Genomic DNA, 23,943 nt, shown 5'->3' with positions numbered 1-23,943 from the left:
GGATGTTGATAAACTATGTGGCAGCCCAGTCATGCTGAATAGATTGGTCTGGTGCTCAGCTTTCTGGGCTTCATATGGTCCAGAGATGAATGGAGCTTTCAGTTTTCATTCCTGAGGTTTACTGATATCAGGAATCTGAAATCTTGAAACTGAGGTTATTATAGGCCGATTTATACAAATTAAAGGAAAGAACCATACACTATTTCAAGCTCTTCTTTTATTGCTGCTTGTTCTTACTTTAAATCTTTGCATTAGAAAAGTTAGTATCAAACATTTGGGCCTTGGAGAGATCGCAGTTGGTATGACAGACCTTTAAAAATTGAGGACCCAGTTCTGTCCTTCAGATATACAGGCACAGATCGCATTTCATTTCACGGATTTTTTTTTAAGACCAGAAGGGACCATCATGATTATCGTAGAAGGCAATAATCTGCACCCACACATCTGTGGTTAGTTTGGGGCCTTTCATGAAATATGTACATGTTCATATGCTTTCACAACTGAAAGTATCATTTAAAGTAATCTGTAAAGACAAGTATATTCATCTTCCAAATACATAACAAGTGAATAGCCCCACTGACTTTAAATGGGATTTCTCATGTGAGTAAATCTTTAACATGTTTACAGATTACACTAAAGTTAGTCTTTAAATTTAAAATAATTGAATTCCTTTTTTTCCCCTTAAGTGTGTTTGCTGAAAATATTGTAAACGTAACACCAGAGTTTTCATTCTTTTACATAAGGAAAATAGCTATAAACCATAATTTTAGCATAACTAAACACAAAGATCATCCATTGTCTGGGACCATAAATCTTTAACTAAAGCTTCATTCCAAAATGTTGGCTGAGTTTTTTTGTGTGACACACACAAGCATTGTGAGTCCTCTGCATGAACTCCTATATTGTTGTTTTTTTAGTGAATGCTTCCCAGAATCTCTGTTCTCAGTCCTTTACAAAGGATAGCAAAATCTCAATTTCTGAAGTGCACATCGATGCATTTCCAGAAGTTAGCCACGCTGTCTGTGTTTGTTCACTCACCTCTTCTTTAATCAGGTAGAAATGCTGAAGGAAACGGTCTTTGAAAACTTTGTTATTTACAACATAAAAATAATACTTACCTGTTTAGAAATATTTTTCCACTGACTACACATTATGTCTATCAGAATGGGTGCTGCTTTGCTCAGCAGTATTGACATTTGATCTTCCGTTTTCCTGACTGCTGAAAGTGACCGCATTCAGTTTTTTCTCAATTTTATCAGCAACAGCACGCATTTTTAATTCTCTCAGGCTGATGATCAAATTTTCATAAGCCCCCTTCATTCCATGATGTTGATACCACATATGGAACAATTTGATTTTCTGCTCAGTTGAATCATTTATATAGTCCTGGAGTGTCTGCTCTATGGCAGGTTCTGGGATTTCATGCTGCCGAACAAAAGCCTTGACTTGTGGTAGTGTCATCACCTCCACAATAGCAGGAATGTGGGCACTCAGGTCAACATCTGACAATACAAATAACATTTGAAAACACAAATTCATGGCACTAGTATTTTACTGATCTTTTTCATGTTTTAAATAGATTACACGTTTCCTATTCAAAACAGATCAAGTTTCAAGCCTAAGTGAGAGATCGAGAGAAGTCTTTTACAGGGAACTTCACAGTAGAAATGGGTCAACATGCTACACTTTCCCTTATGTTAGAAAATTCAAATGTTCAGGTATGGACCCATATCCCCTTCTTGTGACTTCAAATAAGTGCTCGGATCTTTCTATAGGACCCTTTCTCTTTCCCTTCCTCAAGCAGACAAGCACCTCTGGCATCCTCTTAGCTCGGCGCTGAACCTCTCCATAATGATACTTCCATTGCTGGACTCATGCACTTGACAGTTCAGTGTCTAGAAGCCTATCTTCTGGGCTTTGCGTACGACTACATTTCAATACTACCTGATCTGTAATACAGGGTGAATGCCTTTGGCTTTGGAAGCTGCAGAGTCCAGGAGATTAGAATATATGAATACCTGAGATCTGGCAACAAGATTGCCAGTGGATCTACTGAACCACCAGAGGGTTTCCTAGTTAGAGTCCTGTGGGACAAAGTCTCCAAAAATCTGCATGTACTCACAATTTTTTAACAAGCAGGAAAACAGTTGGGTGCTTATCCAAGCAGAAACATTGTGGGTTTTTCAATAACTAATTCCTGCTAACATTAATCAAGTAACACAGAGTCTGCAGACCTTACTGAGGCAAAACTTCCTTTGATTTAAAAAAAAAAAAGAGCGTTGTGTCTTAGTTAGGACTGGAGGTTTGTTCCCATAACTGACATTTATTTAATAAGGAGAGTTACAAATCAGTGAGGAGTGATAGCTCCTCGAAACAGAGACTGACCTTGCATTAAACTGAACAAAACATATATTCTTGCATGGTTTCTAAACCATATTTCTCACCATTCCTACACAGAAAGTAAAATGTTATCTCATACCTGTGTACACAAGAGGCTCCACTTCCTGGAAACAGATAAAGAAAAAAGTGTAAAGGAGGCCCTGCAGATTGTAGAGTCTCTGCCCTTCCCCCCAGTTTTTCTTGATTATTGATTTTTTTCTGTTTTTTCACTTATTCCCATCTTCTCTTCTTCTTTCAGTGGTACAGTCTCTTTTGTACCTTAGGGGGGGGGGGGGGCGCATTGGGCTCCCACAACCAATTTTTTTTAAAACACCAAATTATGCAAAATGCTAAATTTCATGAAATTTGGAGTTTTCTCTCAGCTTTATAAATGACCCCTCTCTTTAGTAGCCAGGCCATGTTTAGAATACAGTGCACTAGCCAATTTTAAACTGAATAATAGAAATGAAGGTGGTCTCTATTTGGGTCACCGGACTAGTACAAGAACTTCAGGATCTTAGCTACTCAGAATGCTTAATCAATGTATGGAACATTCTTTAGGAGAGAAATGATCCTTTGTCTAAGTGAGGAGCTCTGTACTAGGCTGGAGAGAGATGCTGCTGCAAGAAGGTAGCTTCCCCTAGCTCCACACCCTTCCTGTCTACAGCCCACAGACAACCATTGGGGGCGGGGAGGAGAAATGACGCTCAACCCCTCTTCCCCCACAAACTTTGGGCCGCTTTTTGCATGTTTCTGTAATGATCTGACCCTAATGAGTCAGGCCAGGAAATACATTCCCCACCCCCACCCCAGGGTCCTCTGTAGAAAACTCTTCTGACCCCAACTCTCACTCTGCTTCCTCATGGTCCCCTCAGTGTTGCAACTGTCCTTTGGCCATAGAGAACTGGATTAACTGAGCCCTTCAGTACTGCTCATAGATTATCTGAGAGAGTAGAGAGGGTCACAGCAGAATGACACAATGTCCTCTCTTATCCTCAGCTGCTGGGCACTCATTGCTAGCACCTTCCACTCTAAGGAACAATACGTGTTTAAAGATAGGACTATTTAGGGAATAAAAGCTTCAACTTTATCTCAGGCAGAAAGAGTGGAGCGATTCGAATGAAATCCCTGACTTCCTTCCTAGCTTGTGTGTGTGTAGCTGGGACAGGAGGGTTTGAAAACTTCTTCTTGTTCTCCATATATACATTGTACTATACAAAACACTCTCTTTTTCAGAACTGCTTGTAGGAAGCACATGGACAAATCCTGTTATTTGCTTGGCAAAAATAGTTTGGAACTCTCCCACGTGTCTTTCTCTCTGTGGTGAAGTTCACTTCCCTCACATAAAGCCAGAGGGTAAAGGGAGGACAGGCCTCCACAATCTACACAGCCCCAATGTGGATTTAAGTGGTGCAGAGAGCCTCATGCACCAAGCTGAATTTCAGCCATGCTAAGCAACGATACCTACAGAGGTGGGTGGTTTGTGGACAACCCGAGGCAGCATCTGATTGGTCACATCAAAATCCTTCCGTTTCTTCTTGTCTGAAACAAAACATGCCAAAGAATTTTAAAAACCAGCGCATAGTATGTATCAGTGCTAGAGTGGAGCACCTAAAAGAGGAGAATTATGATTAATTAAGCAGTAGTCAATTCAGTATACAGTATGGATGAAGAAAAGAAATTAACTTACAACAGTACGCTGCTACGGCTGATAGTGATGCTATAGCGATGACAATTCCAATCACTAGATAAATCCACCAGAAGTTTCCTGATAATTTAGAGCATTGTAAAATTTACATAAAAGCAAAGCACAGAAAATCAGTGCAATACAACAACACACTTGGAACCCTTCACAGGATTATAAAGGCCAGACTGTGGAAGGACCTTGTATAGATATGCGCTGCGTCTGGGGAGGCGACTGGTGAAGTGCAAGGAGTCTTCCCTCTCTGCTCCTTGCATCCCTGTGCCAGGGCAAGACACAAAAATGATTCCTGTTCTCTCCTGCCAACAGGGACTGCTCCCCATTACTGTTCCCTACGGTACAGGCCACTCTACAAGGGGCAACCCCGCCATACCAGCCAGCAGAACTGACCAGTCATGGACTGGAAGCCATGTTCTACCCTTGTGCAGCCATGGGTGTGCTCCCCCTGCATACCAGGTGTCCCCAGGAAGCATTTTATATGGTGGTGCAGCTCCATGCTTGCTCCACCTTGGGCCTAACACACACAATCTGGCCTACACTGCATAGCTGATTCCACTGTATCCAACTGACTCTACCTATGGAGATACCAAGATTAAGTAATTCACTCTCACTTTTGCATATGGTATTTGTGGTCGGAGTGCATACTTTTTCAATTGCGCCATTTTCACACCTAGAGAAAATATGAAAAATATGTATGTATTTAATAGTAATTTAACAATAGAAAAACAACACAATCTGTCATGAAAAGAAGGCAAAGTTATCCATGCCCCCCACACTGTTACCAGCTGGCTTAATATAGTAAGAAATCGGAATTTTGAATTTAGTAGGGAGGAAGAAGTGTCTCTCTAGTCCTCCAATGTTGTTATATTTAGTCTCTAGGGATTCTTGTCCCGTTTCCTATAAGTCATAATGTAAATGATGTTAATGCCACTATTTACAGGGTGCACCCGCACGGCCTTGTGAGCAGCTCAGGGTGCTGTACGCCAAGATAAAACCCAATGAAACACAATAAAAACAAAAAATATCTGCAAGATAAAAGAAGGGAGGGAACCTAATAGGAAAAAAGGAGTGAAGAGAAAGGCAATAAAGAAAGGACCAACAGCGCTCCTTCAAAATAACCCAAACACCTTTGGAATAAAGTTTTTTACTTGCTTTTTAAAAGTAGGGAGAGATTAGGAAAGAGATGGTTTTGGGGAGGCAGAAACAGTTCCACCCATTAAGGTGCCCAATAACAAAAGCACAATTGCACCATGTGACCTCCAGAAGAAGAAAGGAGAGCGTCCACGTACCAGCAACGCAGATACAGGTAAGTAACCGTTTTCATGTTCTCTCCACAGGTACTAATGCGGATGGTGGACTAGATGATACATCTGAGGGAAGGGAACAGAAGGAGACTCCGCCGATTGGAAGGCATGAGATGCACTGTCCTAGGGTTGGGGGTTCCATGACCACTGCTCCCAAGAGAAGGAGGCAGGTGGTGATGGTCGGGGACTCTCTCTCCTCAGGGGGACCGAGTCATCTATCTGCTGCCCTGACCGGGAAAACCGAGAAGTCTGCTGCTTGCCAGGAGCTAGGATTCACGATGTGACAGAGAGACTGCAGAGAGTCATCAAGCCCTCGGATCGCTACCCCTTCCTGCTTCTCCACGTGGGCACCAATGATACTGCCAAGAATGACCTTGAGCGGATCACTGCAGACTACGTGGCTCTGGGAAGAAGGATAAAGGAGTTTGAGGTGCAAGTGGTCTTCTCGTCCATCCTCCCTGTGGAAGAAAAAGGCCTGGATAGAGACCGTCGAATCGTGGAAGTCAACAAATGGCTACGCAGGTGGTGTCGGAGAGAAGGCTTTAGATTCTTTGACCATGGGATGGTGTTCCAAGAAGGAGGAGTGCTAGGCAGAGATGGGCTCCACCTAACGAAGAGAGGGAAGAGCATCTTCGCAAGCAGGCTGGCTAACCTAGTGAGGAGGGCTTTAAACTAGGTTCACCGGGGGAAGGAGACCAAAGCCCTGAGGTAAGTGGGGAAGTTGGATACCGGGAGGAAGCACGAGCAGGAGCGCGCGAGAGGGGAGGGCTCCTGCCTCATACTGAGAAAGAGGGATGATCAGTGAGTTATCTCAAGTGCCTATACAGAAATGCAAGAAGCCTGGGAAACAAGCAGGGAGAACTGGAAGTCCTGGCACAGTCAAGGAATTATGATGTGATTGGAATAACAGAGACTTGGTGGGATAACTCACATGACTGGAGTACTGTCATGGATGGATATAAACTGTTCAGGAAGGACAGGCAGGGCAGAAAAGGTGGGGGAGTTGCATTGTATGTAAGGGAGCAGTATAACTGCTCAGAGCTCAAGTATGAAACTGCAGAAAAACCTGAGTGTCTCTGGATTAAGTTTAGAAGTGTGAGCAACAAAGGTGATGTCGTGGTGGGAGTCTGCTATAGACCACCGGACCAGGGTCGATGAGGTGGATGAGGCTTTCTTCCGGCAACTCACAGAAGTTACTAGATCGCAGGCCCTGGTTCTCATGGGAGACTTCAATCACCCTGATATCTGCTGGGAGAGCAATACAGCTGTGCACAGACAATCCAGGAAGTTTTTGAAAAGTGTAGGGGACAATTTCCTGGTGCAAGTACTGGAGGAACCAACTAGGGGCAGAGCTCTTCTTGACCTGCTGCTCACAAACCGGGAAGAATTAGTAGGGGAAGCAAAAGGGGATGGGAACCTGGGGGCAGTGACCATGAGATAGTAGAGTTCAGGATCCTGACACAGGGAAGAAAGGAGAGGAGCAGAATATGGACCCTGAACTTCAGAAAAGCAGACTTTGACTCCCTCAGGGAACTGATGGGCAGGATCCCCTGGGAGAATAACATGAGGGGGAAAGGAGTCCAGGAGAGCTGGCTGTATTTTAAAGAATCCTTATTGAGGTTACAGGGACAAACCATCCCGACATGTAGAAAGAATAGTAAATATGGCAGGCGACCGGCTTGGCTTAACAGTGAAATCCTTGCTGATCTTAAACACAAAAAAGAAGCTTACAAGAAGTGGAAGATTGGACAGATGACCAGGGAAGAGTATACAAATATTGCTCGGGCATGCAGGAGTGAAATCAGGAAGGCCAAATCACACCTGGAGTTGCAGCTAGCAAGAGATGTTAAGAGTAACAAGAAGGGTTTCTTCAGGTATGTTAGCAACAAGAAGAAAGTCAAGGAAAGTGTGGACCCCTTACTGAATGAGGGAGGCAACCTAGTGACAGAGGATGTGGAAAAAGCTAATGTACTCAATGCTTTTTTTGCCTCTGTCTTCATGAACAAGGTCAGCTCCCAGACTACTGCACTGGGCAGCACAGCATGGGGAGGAGGTGACCAGCCCTCTGTGGAGAAAGAAGTGGTTCGGGACTATTTAGAAAAGCTGGATGAGCACAAGTCCATGAGGCTGGATGCGCTGCATCCGAGAGTGCTAAAGGAGTTGGCGGATGTGATTGCAGAGCCATTGGCCATTATCTTTGAAAACTCATGGCGATAGGAGAAGTCCCGGACGACTGGAAAAAGGCTAATGTAGTGCCCATCTTTAAAAAAGGGAAGGAGGAGGATCCTGGGAACTACAGGCCAGTCAGCCTCACCTCAGTCCCTGGAAAAATCATGGAACAGGTCTTCAAGGAATCAATTCTGAAGCACTTAGAGGAGAGGAAAGTGATCAGGAACAGTCAGCATGGATTCACCAAGGGCAAGCCATGCCTGACTAATCTAATAGCCTTCTATGATGAGATAACTGGCTCTGTGGATGAGAGGAAAGCAGTGGACATGTTGTTCCTTGACTTTAGCAAAGCTTTTGACACGGTCTCCCACTTTATTCTTGCCAGCAAGTTAAAGAAGTATGGGCTGGATGAATGGACTACAAGGTGGATAGAAAGTTGGCTAGATTGTCGGGTTCAACGGGTAGTGATCAGTGGGGTGCCCCAAGGATCGGTCCTCGGGCCGGTTTTGTTCAATATCTTCATAAATGATCTGGAGGATGGTGTGGATTGCACACTCAGCAAGTTTGCAGATGACAGTAAACTGGGAGGACAGGTAGATATGCTGGAGGGTAGGGATAGGATACAGAGGGACCTAGACAAATTAGAGGATTGGGCCAAAAGAAATCTGATGGGGTTCAACAAGGACAAGTGCAGAGTCCTGCACTTAGGACAGAAGAATCCCATGCTCCGCTACAGACTAGGGACCGAATGGCTAGGCAGCAGTTCTGCAGAAAAGGAACTAGGGGTTACAGTGGACAAGAAGCTGGATATGAGTCAACAGTGTGCCCTTGTTGCCAAGAAGGCCAGTGACATTTTGGGATGTATAAGTAGGGGCATTGCCAGCAGATCGAGGGACGTGATCGTTCCCCTCTATTCGACATTGGTGAGGCCTCATCTGGAGTACTGTGTCCGGTTTTGGACTCCACACTACAAGAAGGATGTGGAAAAATTGGAAAACGTCCAGCGGAGGGCAACAAAAATGATTAGGGGACTGGAACACATGACTTATGAGGAGAGGCTGAGGGAACTGGGATTGTTTAGTCTGTGGAAGAGAAGAAGGAGGGGGGATTTGATAGCTGCTTTCAACTATCTGAAAGGGAGTTCCGAAGAGAATGGATCTAGACTGTTCTCAGTGGTAGCTGATGACAGAACAAGGAGTAATGGTCTCAGGTTGCCGTGGGGGAGGTTTAGGTTGCATATTAGGAAAAATTTTCACTAGGAGGGTGGTGAAACACTGGACTGCGTTACTTAGGGAGGTGGTGGAATCTCCTTCCTTAGAAGTTTTTAAGGTCAGGCTTGACAAAGCCCTGGCTGGGATGATTTAGTTGGGAATTGGTTCTGCTTTGAGCAGAGGGTTGGACTAGATGACCTCCTGAGGTCCCTTCCAACCCTGATATTCTATGATTTTATGCTTACACCCACTAATAGCTGGGGTGGGGGGGCGAGGGGATAAGGCAAACCTTGATAAAACTGAAAAGCATGCTGGCCTTATTCACAACAGATCTGGTAATCAAACAGTCATGCAGCAGGAAACAGAGGGTATGCCTACAGTACGCTTAGACACCTGTGGCTGGCCTGCTCCAGCTGACTCTGGCTAAAATAATCTGGCTAAGAGGTTATTAAACTGTGGTGTAGACAGTAGGGCTGGAGCCTGGGTCTAGGACCCTGCAAGGTGGGAGGATCTCTGAGCTGCAGCCTGAGCCCAAACTTCTACACTGCAATCAAACAGCCTCTTAGCCTGAGCTCCTTAGCCTGAATCAGCTGGCATGGGCCAGCTGCGAGTGTCTAATTGCAGTGTAGACATACAGAGAATTGCTGTTGCACCAGGGCTACATGACTGTTCATGAATGGGAACCAAACTCATTTCTCAGTCTGCCAGGGCCCCAGTGTGGGATGCAGTCAGTGTGTGACAAAGACCCAAAATTAGAGATTTAGAAAACTCATACCAGAAAACTAAAATGCTGAGGGATTCCTTCAGACAAAATCGCTCTAAAACCTCAGTTTCATAATCTTAGATTTCTGATGAAGATTAATTTTCATCAGTAAATGAAGGAATACCAACTCCGTATGCACTATACTTGCTTTGTGACTAAAATGAGATGTATGCAGTGTTGTTGTAGCTGTGCTGGTACCAGAATATGAGATAGACAAGATGGGTTATGCAATATCCTTTATTGGACAAATATATTACCTCACCCATCTTGTCTCTCTAAAATGAGTGATGTCACTTCCTGGGGGGGAGATTAGAGAGGTATGAGTCCAAGTGAATTTGTCAGAAGATCCTATAAAAGGCACCTGCTGCTTTCCCTGAAGTTCTCTTCCTCTACAGACTGTCACCCTCTGGTATTGCCAGACCTTCCAACTCTACTTCCTCACCCATCCAATCCATCATTCCATAACCTCCTGACATGGAATAATCTTCTGTCTACCCCAACAGAATACACAAAGACAAAGCTCAAAAAACTTGGAGTGGGAATTATTAAAAGTGGCCTCTAAATTTGTGTGCAGATTTGTGCATTCAAATGCATACAGATATTTGCACACAATTGTGGTAACTATCCATGCAGATGGGTACCTATAAAATTTTAGGCCTTGTCCAGACTAGAAAAAAAGTGCTTTTTTCCCCTAAATGAATGAGTTCAATAGGACTAGCTTAATTCATCTGAAAACCTTGTTAGGCTACAACTTGACCACTAAATGGAGCTAAAAGGTGTTTAACCGTGTTTACGTCAATGTGGGATTTTCAATTGAGTTAAGTGAGCTAAACTGACTTCTTTCCTAATCTAAACAATGCATTAGAGGCCACATTGATATTGAAAAACTGGCTGAGCCTGGATAATTCACATTAAACAACAAACCATTTGAATAGTTAAATAATAAAGACCTCAAACTTACTTGCTGCATGGGTCGCAATGATGACATGAGTCAGGAGAATTGCAAAAGTAGTGTTGTTTACACCTGCATTTTGTGTTTTGAGTGACGGTACAAGTTTCTGCAACTTCGAAACCTAAAATAAATCCCAAGAGTTTTCTTCAATTAGAAGGTGGTGGTACTCTAACTATTTTAGTGTACCATTAGCAAATGCTATGCTCAGGCCTATTGCTTTTAAGCTCTATTGCTGTATGCATCAATGTGAGCTGGTCATAAAAGCAAGCATCACCATATTGTTTTCTACATGCTCCTTCTGATTGTGTGATACTGGGAAGAGGAGGGAAGGAAAGAGTTCTCTGCAAGCACATGCTGCGAAGAAAAAGAGCTGACAATAAGCACTTGCTTTGCTGGAAGGGGACTAGTATATAACATTACAAAATACTGGCTGTTTTGTTTTCATTCATCATTCTATGATACTTTATATAATGAATGGTCTGGTCTCCTGCATATTCAGTTGCCACTTCTATAATGATTCCCTGTGCATCTCCTGCATCGTCTGCTGGAATCATCCCCTGGTGCAGTTCCCTGATGTCCGTCTACTTATTTGGACTGGACATTGAGTAAAACAGACAAGTTGGGCAGTGCCAAGTCACTCTGTTTGGCCTGGTTTGAACTAGTTTAGTTTTCTTCTACTAAGCTCTTGCTATTTAAAGTCAGCTTTTATCCATCATTGGCTAGTGAGATTGACCTGACTGCGGAGATCTTATAACAGCAAGAGATACCCATACAGTACCAGTAACACACCTAGATCTGAAGGTGACTTTTAAAAAATAATTTTCTTTAGCTGACAACCATTTGAGTCCCTGGTGAGGCATGCACTCAGATAGTGAGTGGAGACCTTGTCAGTACCTTGAGAGAGATTAAAGGAAAAGACATGCTGCTGGAACTGAACCCCAGCCCCCACCTAAAAATGCCAATTTCAACAGCCACCAAGGGTTGTGATGTGGCTGCAAGAGAAAGCTCTGTGTGCCCCCTCCCACACACTTGCACAGCCAGAGGGCCAGACACAATCAAGTGCAAAACCCTGTTGGATGCTCAGGGTCCTGAGCCTCTAATAACTTTAAAATGAAGTTTAAATTCATTTAAAATTAATACAACAATTCCTTATTGGAAACTCTTTGTAAACTAAGGATTTTCAACTCTTTGATGTGACTTGTGGCCTCCCTCTCAGCCACCTGCAAACGGGTTTCCTCAAATGCCTCTTATAATATTATGCACAGATTCTACTATGTGTTGCTTATTCAGCACCTTTGAGTTTGAGAAGAAGCAGCTGCAAACCTGCTTCAGCGAGGACTAGAGTGGGAACAGGTTTCTGTTCTCCCAGATGGTTGCTTTGTGTCATGGGTGTGTTTGTCCATTTTAAAACACTCAAAACTGTGTGTCTGTGAGAAAATCAAGTTGTATCTCACATTGTCTAGTGTGTGTGGGTTTTTTTATCACAAGGAACGATTCAAGGTAACTTCTGTAAACAAGGTATTAAATAAAAACATTGGTTTTGGTGTACCTTTTGTTAACACCCGAAAACCTTTGAATATATCTAAAATGGTTTCACTGAGGATCAGATTGTGAGCCAAGGTAAATGCCAAAAAAGGGACTCCAGCGCATAAGGTGAGTGTGACCGACTGCACCCCTGTATTCTGACCCTACACACTATTGTAATAATCATTGTACAGAATATGCCTTGTGAGGTATTATTTGAAAACTAATAACTCACTGGTCAATCATATCACAGTGAAATGCACATAATGACATAGGTACAGTTATGAACATAAGCTGAAGTTACAACTGAAATGTGTTTACCAGACAAGTTTGGGGAGTAGGTAACCAGTTTCCCAAAGACAAAGGACAAGCTGATGCCTCTAGCCAAGTGTCATCAAAGTTGACTGGCCATCAACTTTTAAGTGGCCATACTTTGGCAGCAAAGAGGGGGGCAGGAACAGATCGATTCACATTTTAACAACCAACATGGAACCTCTTTTACCACGAGACCCCATGCCTCCACCATCACAGCTGGAAGGTACTTGATCTAGGGGTAACCCTGACGAAAATGCATTTCAAAAGGGTGGCTGGACTATAAAAGAGAGGGGGCAAAAACACCCCAGGTAGTCTCTTTCTCTATTCTTTCTATCTCTCTCTTGCTTTTTCATCTAAGGAGACAAAAGAAGCAGTCTTTGGACTTTGGAAGGGGTTCTGACCTGAGACTTTGGTCAGCCCTGTTGCTGGAAACATTTGGTAAGAACCTTGAACCAAGTCTAGTTTGTTAACTTGTAGTTACCAGAAAGCATTTTATCTTTATTTTTCTTGTAGCCATTTCTGACTTTAATGCCTTATACTTGTACTCACTTAAGAACCCATCTCTTTGTAGTTAAGTAAACTTGTTTTATTCTTTAATCAAAATTAAAATTAATCCAGTGTTGTGTTTAAACTGAGTATGTAAAAGGTTGTTACAAGGAGGAGGGAGAAAAATTGTTTTTCTTAACCTCTGAGGATAGCACAAGAAGCAATAGGCTTAAATTGCAGCAAAGGAGGTTTAGGTTGGACATTAGGAAAAACTTCCTGTCTGGGTGGTTAAGCTCTGGAATAAATTGCCTAGGGAGGTTGTGGAATCTCCATAATTAGAGATTTTTAAGAGCAGGTTAGACAAACATCTGTCAGGGATGGTCTAGATAATATTTAGTCCTGACATAAGTGCAGGGGACTGGACTAGATGACCTCTCAAGGTCCCTTCCAGTCCTATGATTTGACCACTTACAGAGGCAATGGATATATAATACCTGACTGTTCAGGAGAGGGCTGGACAGAATAGAACACACATTTTTTGGGGAAAATGTGGGACTGGGAACGTGTTGGGGCCACCCTGCAAGTGGTAACCAAGGCGAGTGGAAGCTGGAGTTTGACTGGAGTGTTGCTGGCAGGCTGCAGCTATATACAGATACTGAGGGTGTGACCTGCACACTGTTTGTCTTTGTGAGGGGCCCATAGCATTGTGAGGCACCCAACGTTGCAAGGCAAGTGGTGACACAACCCCTCACTAGTCTGGATTGCACCCCGGAATGTCATAGTGAACTACCCAAATCACATGTCACACTGTGGGCAAAAGAGCCACCTCCAGAGACTTCTACTTGCCCTCCAACACAGGTGGGTGTGGAGTGGACAGAGCCTTAACTCTGTTTCCTCTCAAAGTGCCAACCAGTGCACCTGAACAATTGCTCAGGAAAAGCACTGCCATGGCATACTCCCTCCACCCCTGCAGAGAAAAGGGGATCCAGGGTACGAATTGTAACTCTGTCACAATTTTCTCCCTGGTCTATTCCTGGGACATCATAACTATATGCTATCCCTTACTCAAAGCTTGTGGTAACTCCCCAGTCTTGTCCTACGGACAGTTTTTGTTGCCTGAGTTGCTATTTTACAGACATACCAAGTTCAGAGTCACATGACTTGCACCTTCTGCACATATGGAGGGAATTGTAATGATCCATGAATGTTGATCCTTCTTCACATGGTTTACAATTTGAGGTTTTGTTGTCCTTTGTGCAATCAGCAAGTTTAAATGAACCTGTTAAAAAAAAAAAAAAAAAGAAGAAGAATGAAAGTTGCAGTATCTCTACCCAGAAATTGTCACCTGGAAGATCTGCTTCAGATTTTCTATTTCTCTTCATCTCTTAAACTTTCTGATTTATGAATAATGACGGGATCAACACTTTCTAAATGCTACAGATAAATTATATGGGTATCTATCCGTACATGTCTTTTGGTAATGTAGCATATTCAGGGTTGGATTTAAAATTCTAATTATTAAAAACAAGAAGGAAAATTTACTAAACAAGTGATATGTTCAATGAAAATATGCATTCATGGTATAAATGGGGAGTTGTGTGGGCAAAAGAGCATGAATGCACTTTTTTACCTCCTTCAAAATTGTGCATGTCAATATCCCAGTGCTTTTCTATGAATCCAAGTAGCTTACACGGACTTGTCTGAAATCCATGGAAAGTTATTGGCATGAACTCAGTAAATATTTGTGTGTTTTCTACGATTCTGCATTCTAGCTAGGCTTGGAACAGATAATGTGAAAGTGCTAGCATAGCATGGAATAATCATATACATCTTTAGGGAAACAGCATAAATACAAGAAGGTTAGAGACCATCCATAGAATACAGTTTTTAGTGCCCAAGGGATTTCCGAATGAAAATATGAAGCCAATGTAGTCCTGTCACTTGGGGGCCAGAGGAAGGCCCTATAACACTGTGTCCCAGTAGAAGCTACAGCATGTAGAGCAGGAGTAGTCAATTATTTTTATTTTTGGGATTCATTCAAAAGTGTCTAGTGGTCCAGATTTGGCTCACAGTCCACCTATTGACTACCTCTTATGTAGGGTATTTATCAAGCAGTATGCTGTTCTGCCTGTGGCCATTTCCACTCACCTCTTTATTTTTCAATAAATTATTTTAAAATGATACCTACCAGGTGCACACTCCTTACAGCAGATATCTTCTGCAGCATATTCTCTCTCTCCACATTTAAGTTCCCTTTTAGAAATATTCCTCTTTATAGACAGCTTATCATATATCGTGTGTGCAGCAGGTACATCACTGTCCCACTGTGATCCAATAGTCCAACCAAACACCTAGGAGAGAACAGTAAAATTATAGGTGTGGGAAAATTGCTCACACTCTGCCTTTCTACCCTGTCCTCCTGCTACTTGTAGAGTGGGCCACAGTAGCACTAGACCCTGAGAGAGGAGTGGATGAAGGCGTGGGAGCATTACCCCACGGCAAGGGTTGGAGGAGAGGTGGGGAGGGGAAAGGGGGCAAACAATATCTCACTGTGTGTTCCATATCTCAGGGGTCACCCTACACAAAGATGCTGCAGTTACAGGATCATTGCCTCCTTCCAGGCCTGTGAGGCGATTGGCTCTGGGAGCCAGAAGTGCTCCGAGTGCTGTAAAAGCATTGCAGGGATGTGGGTGTCCGTGTCCCCCAGCGCTTGCAGCAGCTCTGACAGACTGCTTTGCTAGGACCTACAGAAGGGTCTGGAAGCCTGCAGTCCATGGGGAAACCTGTAGGTTAGCAGGTCTGACACAGGCTCAGGGAAGTAAAATGGAAGTAGAATTGTCCTTAATCCATCTACTTGGGCTATCCTGACCACAGGTGCAGCGCACAGGTGTAAATGGGGCTACACTATGAGTAGACCTGAAGGAAATTATTATGCTGGCCACAAACAGGAGAGCTGTGACTCAGAGAGGTTTCTGAGTCAGAATGCTTCTCAGAGCAGCTCTTTGGGCATGTAGTCTAGCCATCATTCCTTGCTCAGGGCTGTGCCTAAAGTCACATTCTTGCTCTGAGAAACTGTTCATGTTCCAGAAATATTTATTCTCAGACACACTGGGCCTAATTCTCCTCTCCTTTACTCTTTTATAATAGTAACAGTTGCAGTTCCAGCAATTCAGAGGAGGTAATATTGATTGACACCAATGAGAGAGAGAGAGGAGAACCAGCACCAGAGTATCAAGCCAAGCAGCTGTCATTTAGAAAAGGAGGATACAGTGTGGAACAGAAAGATAAACACAGGGAGAGTGTACAGTGGAGCAAGAATCAGTGAGCCAAATGTATAGTGTTACTACAAATGCCATTTAGTTCTAGGGACAGAAAGTGAAGGACATTAGAGAAGGAGCAAATACAAGATGAACATGAAAAGAAAAAGGTGTAAAGAATGGGGTAGAAAACAGGATAAAATAGGTTACTGTAATATAACTTTCTAAATGACAGACACGTGCAAAACAAATAACTGATTACGCAAAAACCACACTAACAAACCTTTCTAGCTTCTATTACGTGCATGCATGAACTCAGAACTCACCTCAAAACCACCAAAACCGCCCCCTTGTTGACACAATAGGGAAAGACAGAAACATAATGTGTAGTAACATATATAGAACCAATTTATTACCAGATAATTCTGTACTTCCTAATACAATAAGTGTGGACTACCTCTCAGGATCTGTCTTTCAAGTAGCATCATATAGGCACTGCACACAAAAACTTTATATATTGTCCTACATCTGATATTCTTCCTTTTTTGCTTCCCCTCATCCCCAAAGTGACATTCCTAAATTTTCCACAATATTTCTTTATATCCTAGAGTCACTTTATTTTTTTTCTTTTGATTCTCCTTGGAATTGCCACTCCCACATGATATTCAGTCCTCTGAAATTAAAATTTCATTACTAATAACAAAAGGAACACTAACGTTAACACAATTTGATGGTACGCTTGGGAAACCACTCATGTCCTCAGTAGTACCCATATCACTCAGTGACAATAACTGAAGGTACACACATGCATTAAGGGGATGATAGGTGCTTTTGGATCTGTTTTCATACAAACAGATGTATACAATGTATGCTTTCAGCCTAGAATGACTCATGGAGGCTTGTTTTTGTTCTTTTCCTAATCTAACACAAATGCCATTTTTTAACCAGAAGTCTGAACATCCAGTAGGAACAAAATAAGTAGGGGCAACTAACCCCAGAAAAACCCTTAGAAATCATAATTTGGGCCAGATTATCAATTCCAATTGATCTGCTCAGGCATTAACCTTCTTTCAGAGCCATAGAAGTGGGTTCCAATGGCAGGCATCAGTTGGGGAATCCGTGGCAGTGTGGCAATTAAGCCAAGCTACCTACAGAGCCAAGGCAGAGCCACTGAGGGCCTAGTGGCTCCTCCGGGATCCGTGTGATTTGTGGACAATATCCCAGGTCTCTTACACAGGGGGAACACTTCAGAGGAAACACTATGAGGGGCATAATGCTCTAACCCTACCATAGTCATAATACATACAATATTTGTACGTGAGACCCAGACAGTGATGGACAATTGCTTAAAGAGTAAGTTTAAAATAAATTCTCTGCTTCCTCTCAGTCACCCATTCTCTTCTTTCATTAATTTCCCATCCCCACATGGGAGCATACACCTGCATCTATTCATTTGGGGCCATAATTTTAACCCATTCAAAACCTCCCATCTCTTCTTGCATCAGTCACACAGCAGCAAGTGCACATAGCTCATTAGGGGCTTTCAAGAAATTTAAAAAGGGGAAGAAGAGATTTCCTTGCTTTGGTGTTGGATAGCAAGACGTGGGAAGTTTTGTTTATGTTCTGATGTTTGCTCTTGGTAGTTCTTTCACAAATGATGATTTTATGAACAGTTTATCCCCCTTTTGCTATTTTAATGAATTTTTTCTTTTGCAAATTAAAAAGCTTACATTAATCCTATCAAGATGGAACTATCAAACAGGTGGTAATTTTATATTGTTTGGCAAATGGATCCTTTCCTTGCACTCTTTTAGATGAAGCAGACTTCTTACTATAGCAGGTGCTCTCTGGTCCAGACATGCCAAACCCGTGAAAAAACAAGCAGAAATTGGGCTTGTTTTTGGCTTAATTGGCTTGTGAATTGCTTGTGGCTAGTTTTGGGCTTGCAGCTTGTTGCTTCTTCTTTTCTGATTGGCTCCTGGCAAGCAGGGGCAAGGGGCAAACAGGGGCAAGGGTGGGAGAAAGTCAGGGGTGCACAGCAGGCCCACCACGGTCCCAGACTGCACACCGGAGCGATCTAGTCAAATAGAGTGTTGGGGTTCTTAGGGATTGGCTTGTTTTAGCCTTGTTTTGAAATGAGATTAGCTTAATTTTTGGCTTATTATGAAAGTTGGGGGGCTTATTTACTGTGTGAAAGTTGGCAACTGTGCTCTGGTCCAGTTTCCAGTAGCACATTTTTCTCTTTCCACTCCCTCCTCTTTTTGCTCTCTTTCATCTATCCTTTTCTTTTTTCACACAAAGATGAAATGCACAGTTATCAGTGAACTGCACTGAAGCAACCACTCAAAGTGACAGTTCCTCATGTTCCAAAGTTTTCAGCGCATTTGAGTCATGAGAACCAGCAGGGCCAGAAAGAGGAATTGAGTTTAATGTTGTGAAGTCAACACAGTTACAGTGGTGTAAAACCCCTAGAATCTGTGTATCTGTGGTGCTGAGGTTAATAGAATCTGTGTGTGTTCAGTAATCAGACTGGAAATCAGATTCATGGGGGTCTAAACCCTAGTCCCCACAAACAAGGTCAAATTTGAAAATGTTGGCATTAATCTCTTATCTCAGTTTCCCCACCTGTACAGTGGGGATAACAACACATCCTTGTATCACACGAGTGTTCTGTGGATTTTTTGGAGTTCTTTTTCAATGCACATTTATTAATGATTACTGTCTATTGTTAAGACTTGCAGCAACACTAACAGCTTCTATGTCATTGTTGCTACTCTGTGGCCGGATGTCAAAATGGAAGATTCAAGGGAAGCTTATGATCTGTTTTTTTTCTTGTATACAATATATTGCAGTTCACTTTTCAGCATTTCCTGGTTGTTCAGTGTATTGCATCAAAGTAGGAGAAAACAGAAATTCATCTTAGCAGTAGAATAGGTAAACATATTGTGCAAATACAGACCCAGTTATGCAAACACTTATGACAAGATTAACTCTACACGTGAGTCATCCAATGGACTTGAATCTGACTATTTATGTGCATTCATTTTAAGCACGTGTACAAATCTTTGCATTATTAGAGTCATAAGGAGTATCATGGGTGGAACAAACACTTTAGTGTGAGGGCCTTAACTTCTAAGAGGTCTTTTCTAAATTCTCAGAAATTGGCTATTTATTATATACAAGACCTTACTATATGAACTAGAAAATTATTGGCTAGTATTAGTTTGCTGTTTTCAAGGTACCCAAATCTGTTCCTATTAAATTTAGTTGTTTTTCCTCTATTCTGTTTTATATAGGTTCTGGTACCACACTCATCATTGTACGAGTGTCCGCCAGCTGTTTTTTCAAATGGTCTATGCTTTGCTTTTTATATGAGGACAGGCCTATGATTAGTCTTTTGGTAACAGAGAAGGAATAGTAAGAGCCTAAGGAGGATCACCTGATCAAACTAGGCATCACCTAATGAAATTAATAGGCAGGAGAGGAAGTACTTTTTCATGCAACACACAACTAAGTGGTGGAACTTATTGTCATGGGATGTTGTGATAGCTAAAGTATCACTGAGTTTAAAAAAGGACTGGATAACTTCAAGGAGAATAGGTCCATCAATGGCTATTAGCCAAGATGGTCAGGGACATAGCCCCATGCTTGGGGCAATCCTAAACCTCCACCGACCAAAAGATGGGAGTGGAAAATAGGGGTGGATCACTCCATAATTGCCCTGTTCTGTATGCTCCCTCTGAAGCTCTGGTACAGGCCACTGGGTAAGATGGACCATGATCTTACGTGCTTAAGGATCCGTTTCTGCAACTGATGTGTGATGAGTGCAAGGGTTTGCTTCTGTGGAATCATTTTCAGGATCAAGGCCTAATAAACCCAACTACTCTCATGTTCGGGTGTAAGTAAATTAATCAGCCAGACACATACTGCAGGGCTTTTTAAAAAATTATTATTTTTTTTAAGTGTGGTAAAATCATATGCTAGAAAAATCAGGGAAGAGGGAATAATAGGTTTGTGGGAGAGCTACTTCCTCTCTAGCTAATGGGACTGGGATTTGACAGAGAGCCAGGTTTAGATGGAAACATCAGCCTATTGTGTATATTGAAGGAAGGGATGATGGGAAGAAGTTTTGTTTACACCACTGTCAGTTTGACCTAAATAAATTCAGGATATAGATGCAAATCTATTTTTGACTGTGATTATGTCTATTTCAGCATGATTTTTTTAGAGTACGTCTCTGCGATTGGTGTGCTGAAGGCGTTTCTCCCCTTTTGACACACACAACCTACACTTCCGCTGTTTGGATGTAAAGCATCCTCTATACTATTTAATCTATATTTTGGTATTTTGTGGAGTGGCACAGTTGTAAAGCTCCACAGTATAAACTGAGTCACATAACTGCATTGCCAAAATTAATTTTGTACCCCTCAAGTGATGAATAAAATCTACCGTTAAAATTTTGCTACCAATCATCTCAATACTAGCCTCTGCTCCGCAAACAATCATTCAGTGCCAATCGTAACCATGCTGTGGGAAGATCTTACGTATGAAATTCAAGACCATATCTCTGAGAGAGTTGACAGCAGTAACCGAGGGACAATTCATAGAGTTATGGTCCTCAGACAAAATGCTGGGAAACATCAGAAAGAGTCTTAGATCCAGTGTATCTCCCTGGACTGGAAGAAGGGAATGGTAAATCCCAGTCCTGCAAATACTTAAGCACATGCTTAACTTTACTACGCGGAGCAGTCTCGCTGATTTCAATAGGACTGCTCATGGTAGCAAAGTCAAGAATGTGCTTAAGTGTTTGCAGGATTGGGGCCATAATAAATAAGTTTATAAACCGAGGATGTCACATTTTCAGGGCCCAATCCTGCTCCCAACTGATATCAATAGTAGTTTGGCCATTAATATTTTTTAATTTCATCTCAAGTGTGCAGTTTGCATGGATCACCATTAAAGGATCAGTAATTGCCAACTGCTGGGACAGTTTTCTTATACTAGGAAATAGATGTGACAACTGTGTAGTGTTGGCAAATGTCAATTTTCAAAAATAGAACAGGAGTACTTGTGGCACCTTAGAGACTAACAAATTTATTTGAGCATAAGCTTTCGTGGGCTCAAATAAATTTGTTAGTCTCTAAGGTGCCACAAATACTCCTGTTCTTTTTGCGGATATAGACCAACAGGGCTGCTACTCTGAAACCTTTCAAAAATAGAACAGCAGCTCTCCAAAAATAGGAATTCACTTGTAAGCCAACTAAAGGAGGGCCCTATACCAAGTCTGAAAAACATTCAGTTTGTCCTCTATTGTATCATGTAGTGTACTTTATAACTTAAGTACAAGTGAGGGAGCAAAAGACTTCAGTTTTACTGCATTGCTTCACTCCACAGAAAGACCCAAAGTGAAAAAAAGTATAGCTGAATAGAGGAGTTCCCTTTACAGGCTACCTGGAGTCTTCCTTCACTAGTCTTTTTAAAACAGTCCCAAAATCAAACCGCTTCTAGGAACCAATATTTCCGAGCCACGTCTCCTTCACATGGTCTCTGAGTCAATTGGCCCCAGACTTAAGGAAGCAGGAATGCTTTCTGTTTATTGCGGTTGTGTCACGCAGCAGGCAGGACTTTATCTCTACCTGATCTCGCTTCTCAGAAACGATCATTGTTTCTGGTCGAAGGCGAGACAGCGAGCGAGACAGCGAGCTTTACCTGAGGACGGGAAGCTGGTTTCTGCCCCGCGCTGTGCAGCCCAGCAGAGTGAGGGAAGTGACCAGTCCTGACCATCGTCCCCCGGCAGCGGTCTGCGCCCCCGGTAGACACCGGCGCAAATACGGGGCCGGAGACTCTCCGCGAAGGTGGCCCCGCTAGAGGCGCAGCGCTGGGGAGACGGACAAGCGGCCGCCCGAGCCGCGGGAATCCCGCCCGGCCCCCTCCCCGGACAGCCCGGCGGTCTGGCCCGGGCGAGACGAGACTTACGAGGACGAGGCGGAGGAAGAGGAGCCCTGCGCTCATGCTGCCGCCGGCCGGCGCGGTGCCCGGGCAAGTCCTCCAAAGCGAAAGTGAGTCGTGGCGCCGGGGAGCTGCCCTCGCCACCGTCCCCCCTGGGCGCGCATCGAGCACTGGTCCCCAGCTGCGGCACCTGCCCCGCCCCGCGCTGTGCCGGCCACCGGGCAGGCTCCTCCTCCGGGCTTAGGCGCCGCCCGTCCCGCTCCTGTGCCCGGCGCCGGGGTTGGGCGGGGGGAAGGAAAGCAGGGAGGCAGCGCCGCGTAGGGTAGGGAGCGCCTGGAGCACAAGGGGACCGCCTGGCCCGGAGAAGCTGGGCAGAGCCGCACTTGGGAGGATCCTCCTCCCCCCAGTAGCCACCAAGGGTTGTTGCTACAGCTTTGCAAGGTGGGCTCCCTGCTCACCCCAGCAGCAGGCTCGTGGACAAGCGGGAAACAATTGTATTGATCTCATCGTTAGGCGTTAGCCTTGGAGTCCTCTGGTCCTGCGCCTGAACGGGGCCCTGCTATGCTTCTATCTGGCCAGCTTATTTTGGAAAGAGTCCCAGATGTCTCTGGCCACATGCTTAGGCTTACCAACCTCTAGGATTGGCCTGGAGTCTCCGGGAATCCCCATCGATCTCCCCCGGGGACGTTGAAAGCAAGCCAGGAGATTTTAATAGGATATTTTAAGAAAATGACATTACCTTGGGGGGGGGGGAGGGGCTGGGAAATCTCCCAGAATAGCTTCAGTCAGAGTTGGCAGCCCATGCTCTTTCAGATGCCTCAGTCCAGAATAGTCTTGCCGTCAGGTGCATCTGAGTGGCAGTTCTGTGGTGATCTATGGGGTAGTAATAAATTGTACTCCTATAGCACCTGATGTACAGTGACCTAGGTATTTTAAAATGAATCAGTTAAAGCGAACAATACCTCTGTGATGTAGATTTACAGAGGAAGGGCAGTGCACTGGTTAGGCTGCTAGACTGGGACTTGAAGTGCTCTGATCAGTTTTATTCTCTGCTGCAGAGTTCCTGTGTGACCCTTGGGAAAGCGACTTAAAGCCAAATTATTACATGTAGGTACATAATAATTGCAGATAGCTGCCTAGTGGGATTTTCAAAATGCCGAGCTGTCTAACTCCCATTGCTTTCAGACCGCACTTTTGAAAATCCCATGCGGTGCCTATGTGTATCTTTAGGTGCCTAAATACCCTTAAAATCTGGATTTTTGTTCTTTCTCTGTCTCAGTCCCCATCTACAAAATGGGGGAATAGTATTTTCTGGCCTTGCAGGGGTGTTATGAGGATAAATAAATATTTAAAGGCTATGTGGTGTTCAGATATTATGGTAATAGGAGCTGCAAAAGTACTTAAGATAGATAGTATTAAGTCACTTGTTAAAGTTTACACAGCAAATCGGAGATGGATCCAGGAATAGATCTCATGTCTCCCCACTTCAACCACTAAATATGAGTCTCTCATCTTGAGGGGGGGGGGGGACTGCCCTGCCTTTGTTAAGTATGTAGGTGTAGGGCAAGGGAACCCAGATAGGATAGAAGTGAGTGGAAATATGAAAAAGGTTGAGAGACTCACTGCAATAGACAAGGCTGCCTTCCACTGTCTTGCCTGAAGGGGCGCTGACAAAGCCGGTAATGTGACCTATCATCCGTGCTGTTTCACAGCCTTTCACATGCACATAATGTAACGGCTGTCTCTCTTGCGCTTGCCTTCAGTGAATCCTTGGTCTTCCAAGCTCTGCCTACAGTGTCTGTTGAAGGTAATATGACAGTCTCAATCAGGTATCAGTCATTGAAATAGTTAAACATGTTTCAGTTTATGCCATGACAGTACTGTGTTTTCAAGATTGTGGTTGCATCTGAGCTGGTATTTCCATTTTAAAGC

General features: G+C 43.5%; 1 protein-coding gene across 2 annotated transcripts; it reads right to left on the bottom strand.

The window, feature by feature from the left end:
- Positions 1-202: 202 nt before the first annotated feature.
- Positions 203-22,259, bottom strand: FAS (Fas cell surface death receptor). Of its 2 annotated transcripts, XM_037904690.2 has the most exons (9): positions 22,039-22,259; positions 14,994-15,156; positions 13,947-14,084; positions 10,490-10,601; positions 4,693-4,751; positions 4,070-4,147; positions 3,848-3,921; positions 2,480-2,504; positions 203-1,502 (listed from the first exon to the last, which is right to left on the bottom strand). In XM_037904690.2, exons 1-9 carry the CDS (start codon positions 22,072-22,074, stop codon positions 1,144-1,146), a joined length of 1,044 nt encoding a protein of 347 aa, XP_037760618.1. In that variant the 5' UTR covers positions 22,075-22,259; the 3' UTR covers positions 203-1,143. The 2 variants fall into 2 exon arrangements, with proteins under 2 accessions (XP_037760618.1, XP_037760619.1); XM_037904691.2 differs by lacking the exon at positions 4,070-4,147 and having other exon boundaries at positions 22,039-22,235.
- Between the last annotated feature and the right edge of the window lie 1,684 nt (positions 22,260-23,943).

Source organism: Chelonia mydas, chromosome 7 (assembly GCF_015237465.2).
Source record: "Chelonia mydas isolate rCheMyd1 chromosome 7, rCheMyd1.pri.v2, whole genome shotgun sequence".
NCBI classification, from domain to species: domain Eukaryota; kingdom Metazoa; phylum Chordata; order Testudines; family Cheloniidae; genus Chelonia; species Chelonia mydas.
The sequence above is the reverse complement of the archived record's forward strand: the minus strand, read 5'-3'. Positions and strand labels throughout refer to the sequence as shown.

Bases quoted from the DNA above. Each gene is read 5' to 3' on its own strand.
- FAS (XM_037904690.2), bottom strand. From the start codon at position 22,074: ATGAGCGCAGGGCTCCTCTTCCTCCGCCTCGTCCTC. The intron at 3,922-4,069 runs GTAAGTTAATTT...GTTTTGTTTCAG, and splicing joins AGCCGTAGCAGCGTACTGTT to ACAAGAAGAAACGGAAGGAT. The intron at 1,503-2,479 runs GTATGAGATAAC...TTGTATTGTCAG, and splicing joins GGAGCCTCTTGTGTACACAG to ATGTTGACCTGAGTGCCCAC.